General features: G+C 34.8%; 1 protein-coding gene across 6 annotated transcripts in view; it reads right to left on the bottom strand.

The window, feature by feature from the left end:
• CEP126 (centrosomal protein 126) overlaps positions 1-12,059 on the bottom strand; it is an 87,050-nt gene that overhangs the window by 30,724 nt on the left and 44,267 nt on the right. For 3 of the 6 annotated variants that reach the window (XM_032167227.2, XM_032167228.2, XM_032167229.2), the window contains exon 6: positions 7,621-9,766. In XM_032167227.2, the coding sequence (XP_032023118.1) occupies positions 7,621-9,766 (2,146 nt within the window). Of the gene's footprint in view, positions 1-2,312; positions 2,435-4,506; positions 4,695-7,620; positions 9,767-12,059 lie in introns of those variants that run through there. The other 3 variants (XR_009215581.1, XR_009215580.1, XM_058446544.1) reach the window with 3 other exon arrangements.

Genomic DNA, 12,059 nt, shown 5'->3' with positions numbered 1-12,059 from the left:
CTGTCTCTGCTAAACTGAACTGAACTGGTTTTGATTTGCCAGTTCAGTTAGCCAGGATGATTCTGAAGCTTGCTTCCAGCCTTGATTTCATCCGTAACTTCCTCTGATACTGTGTGCCATCCACAAACTGTATAGATCAATGCACAATTTTTTTTCATGTATATTACTGAAAAATCTGTTGTTATTTAGAGTTTTAAAAAAACAAAGTAAGGCTGGGCATGGTGGCTCACACCTATAATCCCAGTACTTGGGAGGCCTAGGGAGGCGGAGCACCTGAGCCTGAGCTCAGGAGTTTGAGACCAGCCTGGGCAACATGGTAAGACTTCATCTCTACCAAAAATACAAAAAATTAGCCAGGTGTAGTGGTGCGCGCCTGTGGTCTCAGCTACTGAGGGGGCTGAGGTGGGAGGATGGCTTGAGCCTGGGAGGCAGAGGTTGCACCAGGATTGTGCCACTGCACTCCAGCCTGGGTGACAGAGTGAGACCCCTGTCTCAGAAAAAAATAAAGAAACAAAGTAGCTCAATAGTTAAGAACATAGACTCATAATGCCTTAATTTTGAGTATGCCACTTACACTAGCTATGCAATTTATACAGTCCATTATCCTCTGTGACCCAGTTTCCTCATCTATAAAATGGGCGTAAGAATATTATTTACCTCACAGATTTATTGGGAGAATTAACTTTGTTTCAATATTTAAAGTGCTTAAATAGTAATTGGAACATAATAAATGTTACCTAATTTTTGCCTAGGATATTTCCTCATCTATAAAATGTGACAGTTTAAAGTAAATTGTCACATTGGTCCTTTCTAGTAATCAAATTTTTGATTCCGTGAAGATATTCTTAATAATTATTGGAAAAGAAAAAAGTATTCTTTTTGAAATCAGATTTAAACAATGTCAACATCATTTGGCTTAAAAAAAACAGAAGTAGAATCTGTGTATAGAAAAGTGCACGAATTGAAAATAGATTATGTACTCAAACCCAGATTTCACAGCCACTCATGTCAAGAAACTGAACATTACTAGCACCAAAAATGCTCCCCTCATTACCTGTTTCCATATACCCACCCGCCATAGTTTTACCTGTTCTTGATATAAATGGAGCAGAATATGCATTTTTATTGTGCAATATGGTTCTTTTGCACAGTATTATGGTGTGAGGTATACCCACACTGCTGTTTTTCAGCAATAGCTCATTTATATTATAGTATTTCATTAAATGAATAATGGAATTTAACTCTATATATTACACTATTGAAGAACATTTTGAGTTCTTTATATGTTCTGGATATAAGCCCTTTGTCAGTAATATGCATTACAAGTATTCTCCCATTCTGTGGTTTGCCTTTTCAATCTGGTAATGGTTTTTTGGATGAAAATAGTCTCTAATTTTAATCTACAATTGATCAGTCTTCTCCTTAGTGGTTCTTTTAAAGTATTGTGTAAGAAATTGCTGTCCATCCTAAATTATAAATGTATTACCTATATTAGCTTCCAAAATAATTTTTTTTACTTTCCACATTTAGACCTGCAGTTCACCTGGAATTAATATTTGTGTATGTGGTAAGATAAGGATCATTTTTACTAATTCTATATATCCTATTGATGAATTATAAGAAGAACTCTTTCTCCATGCTATGCAGTGCCACCTTTGCCAAAAATCAAGTGTTTAAATATGTAGGTCTGTTTCTGTAGTCTCTAGTTAATTGGTCTAAATTTCCCGTACGAATGCCATATTGTAATAATTATTTTAGCTTTAATAATATCTAGTAGTTTTACAACTTTGTCCTTCAAGATTATTGCAGTTGTTCTTGGCCTTTGCATTTCCATATAAATATTAGACTCAGTTTCTCAATTTTCACAAAAATCCTTTTGGAACTTTGACTGAGATTATACTACATTTATGGAATAGTTTGTGGAGAATTGGCTTCTTTTTAATACAGACTTGTCCAATCCATGAACATGGCGTATCTTCCCCCTGCTCCACCATTCCATAGGTCTTCTTTAATTTTTTTTCCATACTCCTACCCCTGCCTCTTTAATTTCTCTCAACAGTGTTATAGTCTTCTGTGTAGAAGCCAAGCAAATCCTGTATTATACTTATTCCCATGCATTTACATTTCTAAATGTTATTTAAAAAGTATCATTGTTGGCTGGGTGTGGTGGCTCATGCCTGTATTCCTAGCATTTTGGGAGACTGAGGCAGACAGATCACTTGAGCTCGGGAGTTCGAGACCAGCCTGGGAAACAAGGTGAAACCCTGTCTCTACAAAAAATATAAAAATTAGTCATCCATGGTGGCATGTACCTGCAGGCCCAGCTGCTTGTGGGGCTGAGGTGGGAAGATTGCTTGAGCCCGGGAGGTTGATGCTGCAGTGAGCCATGATAAAGCCACTGCACTCCAGCCTGGGTGACAGAGTGAGACCCTGTCTTAAAATAAATAAAATAAAATAAAATAAAATAAAAAAACAAAATAAGTCAAATAATTAACATTAAAAAAATCAGTGTTAAATTTTCCAGGTCTCCCCTTCTGAAATCCTAAAACATGTCCACTAAACTTATCAATTATTCAAATTTATTTTCAATTCCCCATTCACACCCAATTACATATTCAGGAATCGTATCCTATTTCTAGGGTAAAATATATTGATATTCATTAGTAACAGACAACGCTAAGTTCTTTCTCTGTCAGTGTCATTTTCCTAAAAAATTTCTCTCAATTGACATCTTTTCCCTTAAGGTTTGTTTTTACCTTTATCTAAGCCCCTGGTGGACTTATTCTTTAACAATCTCTGTTCCTTTTTAGATGAGAAAGCCCATAACTTATACTATGAGGAACTGATTTGCTCCTCTAGATATGGGCTCATATAGTTTAGGTGTTTCCAGGCATATTATTTCCTTCAGGCTTTATAACTTTGAGCAATTCTTTTATTTATCATTGGTCAACAATTTCTTCCCAATCTCTCCCTCTCTTCACAAAGCTCACTCTTCCAATCCTGCTCATTTATTCTATCTAATCTCCTAATATTTTATTGACAAAATAGGGGCCATCTGAATGCCTTAATTTTTTCCTTCATCCACCTCCAAGCATCTCTTATTTCACTTAACTTATATATTTAAGTTTTATCTCAAAGGAAACAAGCATGAAGATATATAGAGTTGAGATAAATGGTGGAGCAGGATCTCATGGCAACAGAATTTTGGATCAAGAATATCAAAAGAGGAGTTACTTTTAAAAACTGAATCCGTAAATGGTTTCTTCTATTTCATTCATATTTTAAACTTTTTCCTCCTACTAGATCATTGCTCTAAATCTAATCTCCCACTAAAAAAGTCTCATAGTTCTGCCTATTCAAGTTCATGTCGTAGATCTTACCCTTCATGGCTAAACTACTTGAAAAGAATGGCTTTCTACTCATTGACACTGCATCCTCCTTGTTGTGTATTAAATTGTTTTATTTAAAAATATTTTTAGCATAGTAAAGAACATATATTGTACAAATATAATTGAAAATCTCTGTGTATCAAAGTTGCTGCATACTATATAAAATAAATGGTGCTATCTGGAGTTGTGCAACTATTTGTGGCAGCCCTGTATGTAGCCCTCCTAGAGCCTATTCACCTTCTTCTCTCCCCAGAGGTAGTCACTATTCTGAGTTGATGTTTGTCATTACCATTTCTGCTGTACTTTTGTTATCCACGGATGTATCCATTAGCCATAATATTGTTTTACGTATTTTAAATTTTTATATAAGTTTATTAATGTAGTCTAACTACAACTTTTCCTCCCATTTTGGATATTTATTCCCATTGATATAGGTTTGAGAAAAATGAGCAGTGAAAGTATCTGATAAGGAAAGAGAAGTAGGGAAATCAGATGTTTGGGGAGGATGTTTGAAATAATTATTTCAAAGGAAGGACAGTGAATTTATGAGATAAACAGTAGGAATACTCTGTAATGTTGATCATCAGAAAATGTTTCATAAATCTACAGTATAGCCAATATGCCTGGCACATTGGTATGAATTTTCTCTGCTACTTAGAAGGAGGCTGAGAAAAAGCAAATAATTTTTTCCCCCTGGGCGGAGGAGGGCTGTTTGATTCTTGTGACAAAAAAGACCAAGAGGCAGAGTTTAGGATATTGGTAAAAGAACTATTGACATGATGAACCTGGCCAGGCACGGTGGCTCATGCCTATAATCCTAGCACTTTGGGAGACTGAGTAGGAAGATGGCTTGAGCCCAGGAGTTCAAGACCAGCCTGGGTAACACAGACAGACCCTGTCTCTATATAAAAAAATTAATTGGGCATGGTGGTGTGTGCCTGTAGTGCCTGAAAGGTTGAGGTGGGAGCATTGCTTGAGCCCAGGAGTCCCAGGCTGCACTGAGCCATGATCATGCCACTGCACCCTAGCCTGGGCAACAAAGTGAGAAAAAAAAAAAAAAAAAAAAAAGAAAGAGATGATGAATTGGAATGAGAAAGTAGAGAAAATACTGGACTAAAGAAGCACAGTAGGGTAGAAGAATGGTAGGAGTAAGAGTAGGGAAAAGAGAGGAGAATGTGCTTAAGTAGAGGAGTGAGTTAGTTTGCTTACTACCTGGGTAATAGGATCCATACCCCAAACCTCAGCATCATGCAATATCCCCATGCAACAAACATCCAGAGGTACCCTCTGTATCTAAAATAAAAGCTGAAACAAAAAAAAGAAGTAGAGGAGTTATGAATGTTGACGAGGTCCAGAATATAACAAAGGGAATGGGTATTTGAGGCAGAATTGTATAGAAAGTTATTAGAGATGAAAAAGGAGTGAGAAAGATCAGGGTGTTTGCTCATCCATACAAAAACTGAACTATCCAATATGATGGCAAAGAGTTTGTATGGAAATGAAGACTGTGAACCAAATATCAAAGTCATCTTTTAGGGGGGAAATAACTGGAGACATCAGGAGGTGGTATACTTGAATGGCTTGGATCTAATTGGAAGAGTTTTTCCTAGAGAGTTATGCTAGAGTGTCCTGGAAATGCTAACTGAGAACAAGATGCTCTCCACAATCGTCAGCTCTGGATGCATAAGGCTATAAAAATAAAATGAACTGGCAAATAGAGAATAGGAAAAAAAATCCCACAAATGCTCACTGAACTATAATCCAGTATTAACAAAGAGTTCACTTGAAGCATTTTATATTTAAACAGTTTTGGAAAAAAAGCTTAAATGACTGAACATACAAAATATTCAGTATTGTTAGTACTGTTATATTTTCTAAGTATAATCGCTGTATTAATAGGTATAGATATTTACAACAGTGTGAATATTTAAGAACATTTAAGAATGTTAAAATTCATTACATTTTCCAATGTCCCTTATACGAAGGTCCCAGAGAGAACTACCTCCTTTGATTAAATGTCAGGAAAATATTGGTTTCTCCAGATAAAATGTATCCCATTCCTTTATCAGAGAATCAGATAATTTTAATATGCTACCCATTTGTACATAAGCTATTGGGAAACTATAAGTTTCCTAATATTTTTCCTAATTAGCAGAGTGTGATGTATGATATTTGCTTTATAACTATATTTACTATATGATTTTAGTAGAAAAAGCACAGGACTTGGAACCATAGAGATCTGGATTAAAATACCAATTCTGCTATTTACTAGCTCTTGACCTTGGATAATTCTGCTTACATCTTTGCAAAACAGTGTCTTTAAAAATATTTATTTCTCAGTATTATTACAAGGTTTAAATGAGACAATAAGTATAAAACACAGTACTGTGACTGGTACAAGCTACAAACTCAAAAAGGGTAACCATCATTATTTAGAATATTTAACCTGTATGATACCTTCATTTTTTTGAAGTGTTGTGAAAACTAAAGTTACATTCTGAAATGACTGGATAAAAAAATCATAATTTTAGTGAGAGAAATAATTTTTTAAAATCTAGATTTTTGTAGACAAATAATGAAGATTTTTAGATTATAGTGTCTGCATTTAGCTTCTGTTCTGCTAATGTGGCTTCTATCCATTCAATTCAAGTAGAGTCTGAGTGATTACTAAGTGCCAGGCACTGTTAGGTTCTGGGGATACTGTGATGAATTACACAAATGTCCCTTGGCTTTAAAAACTCATGGTTTAATTGAAGATGACTTTGAACATTAAATTTTAAACTCTCATTATATATCAATATTTATTCATACCTTTGGAAAAACAAGAGTTGTTTTTCTGATTGCCTCCAGACTGCAGTCCTAACTATTTCTCAATAGGCAACTGTTTCTTATTGGCAGGAAAATGTATTGCTTTCTAGTTTATTCCTTCATAGAAGGAAAGAAGTTTTATGAGAGTCAACCAGCTAGTAAGGGCAATGGCATTCTATAGAGAATTAATTTTCAAAAATATTTAAAGGCAATGGTATCTTTTTTTGCTCTCACAGAAACCAATAGTCATAGCAGATAAAAGCAGAGCTGCCACACTTTGGGAAAGAGAATGGGAGAATTAGGTATATCTAATTAATATTATTTTATAGAAACTCAATTTAACAAATGTTTTAAAGAAAAATAAATATAACTACATGTATTCACTTGTTTATAATAATTTAAACAATACTTTTCACTGTGCTTACTTTGATGGAAAATTTGACTACAATAGTAATGACAGAATAATATGGGACAAGAATCAGATCCTATTCCTTGTCCTTCCTCTGAAACTAACAGGAAAAGTCATGGAAAAAAATGGAGGCTGGCAAAAGTTTCTAATTTCAGTTGAGCACTGGTTGGGTCATTCTCTTAAAAGTTTCAGCTACTAACATCACAATATATATATATATATTATATATATATATATATATTTTTTTTTTTGAGATAGAGTCTGGCTCTGTTGCCCAGGCTGGAGTGCAGTGGTGCACCATCTTGGCTCACTGCAATCTCTGCCTCCTGGGCTCTGGGTTCAAGCGATTCTCCTGCCTCCTCCCAGGCAGCAGGGATTACCCGGCTAATTTTTGTATTTTTGTAGAGACAGGGTTTCGCCACGTTGGCCAGGCTGGTCTCGAACTTCCAACCTCAAGTAAATCCGCGCACCTTGGCCTCCCAAAGTGCTGGGATTACAGCCATGAGCCACCGTGCCTGGTCAAAAATCACCATATTACAGGAGGTAAATTACTTCTTTCTTTTTTTCTTTTCTTTTCTTTTTTTTTTTTTTTTTGAGACAGAGTCTTGCTCTGTCATCAGGCTGGAGTGCAGTGACATGATCTCGGCTCACTGCAACCTCTGCCTCCCAGGTTCAAGCAATTCTTCTTCCTTAGCCTCCCGAGTAGATGGGACTATAGGCATGCACCACCATGCCAAGCTAACTTTTCTATTAGTAGAGATGGGATTTTGCTACGTTGGCCAGGCTGGTCTTGAACTCCTGGCCTCAAGTGATCCGCCCGCCTGGGCCTCCCAAAGTGCTGGGATTACAGGTGTAAGCCACTGTGCTCGGCCTGGAGGTAAGTTATTTCTATAAAGCTATTGTTTAATATTAATATTTATGTAGTACGTATGACCATACATAAATAGGAACAATTTCACATGACTTTAACAAAGTGTACATTTTATCTATAAAAAGCTATAAATTTATTCTTACCCATAGCCCTCTTATTTTGATGCAGGACGTTAGGCCCTCTTTTCCACAAGGGAACTGATTCTTCTTCGGCAGTTCTTAGAGTCACAGACGGATAACTTTCTTCACAAACAGGACTTCTTTGGGTGCAATATAATGTCCCATCTTGCTGGACAACTCCTTGAGTGCCATTTGAATGATTTATTTTTGCGAAAGTTTGGCACTCTGTAGAACAGTATGATGGCAGTGATGGTATCACAGTGACTAGGTCAGAACAAGCATTTGAGAGTGGAGAACTACTTTCCTGATTCCATTGATTCAAATTGTGTTCTGTTGAAAGCACATGTTTTGAATTAAAAGAGTTATGTGTAATAATGTTTTGAGGATTTTCAGGAGTTACTGATTGACACTGAGATACTTGTATATTTTTACCACTTCTAATATTTGATGCAGATTGAGAAGGAGGATGAGGTATAATTAATTTTCGCTGAGCTTGTGTAAATATGTTGACTTTGCTTGCAGATTGTGGTTGAATGACAGTGCCTTTTCTGTTTGTACATATAAAGCCTGAATGGACTTTTGCAGATCCTGGTTTTCTAATTATTTTTGCTCTACCTCTTAGTGGCTTACCTTGCTTAGTTTTAGAATCATCATGTACAGGGATTTTACTTTCTTCTTTTTTTGAGGCTGGCCAGGCATGTTTAGCAAAGTTATAACCTGAAGGTACAAAACAGTTCAAAGGCATATGGTCTGCTCCAGATCCTTCTAAAGTCGTAACATTTTCAGAGATAGAATCCTCCCTGGACTTCTTTCTATCAGTAGAATTTACAGCACAAGTAGAAACACTAACTATGTTGCTTCCAGCACCACTTTGAATGTGGAATTGTTGAGAATGCTGTTGAGTTGTTCCTGTTTTATTCTTCAGTGAATGACTGTCTTCAGCATTGTTTTCTATATTGCTAGTTTCATCAAACCACCTCAGTTTTTTAATAGTCTTTGGAATTTCTGCACCTTTTTCCCTTTCCTTTGTTAATTCAATACTATCTCTGATAGCTGCTGCTTTTTGATTTCCAAACTTAAAGCTCTGATTTATAATTAATGCCTTAAGGTAACCATGTTCATATTTAGATTCTTTCTTTAAAATACTTTTAAGAAATCTCACACCATTTCTCTCATGGATGTTGTATTTCATTTTCTTATGCTGGCCAACAAAGTCATAATTAGAAGTTACATTAGACAAGGATGATGTTTCAGCTAATTTTTGTTTTTCATCTTTTGAATCAGGATTGTGAGGTATATAGGCATCTTGAAAACTGTCTGAAAATAAAGGCAACTCTCCCTTATTGCAATTAAAATATTTTATCTCTTCTTCTTTACCATCTTTCAATTCATCTAACTTATCAGAACACTGCACTGCATCAATTTCTTTTATGTGTATACTGTTCTTTGCTGAAGGTCTAGCTGACTGTATATTAGGTGGCAAAACTAAAGGCGTTGCCACTGGTACACATGAAGTAGGAACTGAAGTAGTTCCATTTTCTTGATTTAATTCAGAATATTTCTCTTGGTCTGGAAATGTAGCCACTTCCTGGGTTAGAGAATCTGAAGTACTTTGGGATTTGCTAAATTTAAATGTTGGGCTCTCAGTAACTAACGGTCTCTCTCTTTTGAATGCTCCAGAAGTGGAGTCAGTTGTCCTCATAGTGCTAGTTTCAGAGGTCTTTTCACATTTTTTATCTAGTACAAATATGGGGTGGCTAGATACAAAGGGTACTGAATTATTAGCAGTATTTGTGGCTCTTTGCACTGTTCCATTCAAAGGAGATGGATATTGTTCTTTACTATTAAAACATTCCCATGAAGGCAGAACATTAGATTTACTTACAATATCTGAGAAAGGTGTGACATTCTGAGTATTTGAAGCATCTAAATTTGTAAGCCAATTATTTATATGTTGAGTTTTAGAGAATGCCAGTTTATCTTCATCAAAGCAGCTGAGATTAGTTGATTGCATATTTGCTGGTTTGAGGGAAATGGTATTCCGCTGGATGGATGTGGAATGCTCCTTATTAAGTGTTAAATATATTTCTTCATGCTCTGTAGCCTCAAGACTGTCTATACTTGAGAGGGTTTCAGAATTGGTTATCTGATTAACTTCATCACAAAATTTCTGGAAAAAAAAAGAACATTGTTTTATAGCTTATAAACTTTTAAATGCCAAGATTAATGATTCAACATCCCATTGTTACTGAGCCCAATTCTCCTTGCATATAGAGTAGTATGACTATAAACATTGTAGGTATATAAATAATTCTTATCCCTGCAGCAATCCTCAGGGTAAAAAATTGGAAGGTAACAAAGACTTATAGTATAGTATGCTTGCTTTGATTTCAACTCCTAAAGTAATACCTGCTTACTCTAGCCACAGTTAGAACTTAAAAAAATGTTATTGCTATTCCATTTAGAGTATGAAGTTTCTTGAAGGCTTAGTAATAGCAAGTGAGATTCTGAAAAATAGTTATTTACAAATTGTATTTTTTCCTAAAACATTCACTGGACTTGAATGAGGATCCTAAAAGCTCTGTGATCCTAATGTGAGTTTCCTGTTAGTAGGGGTACATCTTTTTATAAAACTTAATTTTGTGGACCGTAGTAAGGCTGTTAACTCTGGCTACATGTTAAAATCACATAAAGAACTGTGTAAAATATCTATACCTGGGTCCTGCTGATTTAATATTTGGATGGGGTCCATATACTGGTATTATTTAAATTCCCCAGGTAATTTTCGTATGGGTTTAGGCTCAAAAACTATTGACTTTAATGACTCCTTTTGGAGGTTTAGCATAGCAGTAATTTCCATAAATTCCATAGACATTTACATCACTATTTCACTGCAATTTACATGAAATTTATCAGTCTTTAATAAAATTTCAAAATTACTTCAAGGTATGGTAAATGTTTAGAAGTATTTCTATTTTCTCACACATACCTAGCATGCATTAATCTATATCACATATATAGAAATAAATTTTAAGAAGACATTAAATTGTATATCTAGTCAAAATGCTGAATGGAAAGAAAATTGATATCCCTTAAGATTTATCATACATTTTAGATTTATCTAAAATATGTAAATTTTAAAAATGTACATATTATGGTATTAGACAGAAGTACATTCTTTTTCTATCCCAGTAAGTAAACTAAGAAATAAAGTAAATAAATTACAGAATAAAAATATTTTAATTTATATAGTTAGTTCTTATTGATTTAGTATTGTGGAATAAGTTTTAAAAATTATTCATGGGAGTTTTATATTTTTAGCATTTAGTCCCTATTTATCACATCCTTTGGCATACTTCTTAAAGTGATAGTCACTCAACCCAAACAGGGAACAAAACAAAGCATAGCTACTTCAATGCCTGTTCTTGGAACTAAGTTTTTTTAACTGATAATGATGATGAAATCAGGCCTGGAAGGCATCCTTTGAGGTTACATCTAGTGAGACACAGAAATTTGCATTAGAAGATCCTTCTAGATATAAGTATGACATCCATGGCTCTAAGAATTCCATTTGCAAAGGTCTATAATTGCTTCATCTCCCAAATCACCTCAAAAGAAGTTTGGCAACTTCTGATTTCATAAACAACACTTTTTTTTCCTTCAGAATTTTTTCCACCACTAAATAATGAAACATTATGATCAATTTCAAGTTTTGCTTGTAAGTTACATTAGCGGTCCATCTTAGCTTTATTGCCCTGCATGTAACATATCTTTTTTCCCTCTGGCTTTAATCTGATTTTTACGTGCCTTTCTGTGGTATGTGTGTGTGCATACACTTATCCTTCTTGGAGTTTGTTGGGCTTCTTGAGTCTGTGGATTTATAATTTTCATCAAATTTCAAACATTTCCAGCGACGGTTTCTTTAAACATTTCCGTTCCTACTTTGTGAAATTTTATTTAAATTTTATTTTTAATTAAATATGTTGATGGCTTTATATGGTTTAACAAGTCACTAACAAACTGTTCATTTTCTTCCAGGCTTTTTCTCCCAAAGCTTCAGCTTGGATAATTTCTATTGCTATGTTTTCAAGTCCACTAATCTTTTGTTCTGCAATGACTGCAATGTTAAGCCCATCCAGTCAATTTTTCATTTCTGATAGTATGTTTTTCAGAATTAGAAGGTCTGTTTATTTCTTTTTTAAATTGTCTTTCTTATGTACATTTTTACTTTAATTCCTTGAAAATATTTGTAAAAATACGTTAAAGTTCCTTCTTGGTTAATTCCATCATCTCTGTTATTTCTGTCTGATTATATTGACTACTCTTCTCCTGGTTATGGGTCATATTTTCCTGATTCTTCATATGTCTAGTAAGTTTTGATTGAATGCTGACATTGTGAGCATTATGTTATTGAATATTTAGATTTCATAGTCTTCTTTAAGAAAGTGTTGCCAGGCATGGTG

Source organism: Hylobates moloch, unplaced genomic scaffold (assembly GCF_009828535.3).
Source record: "Hylobates moloch isolate HMO894 unplaced genomic scaffold, HMol_V3 SCAFFOLD_11, whole genome shotgun sequence".
Taxonomy (NCBI): domain Eukaryota; kingdom Metazoa; phylum Chordata; class Mammalia; order Primates; family Hylobatidae; genus Hylobates; species Hylobates moloch.
Note: the sequence above shows the minus strand (reverse complement) of the source record. Positions and strands in the feature narration are given on the sequence as shown.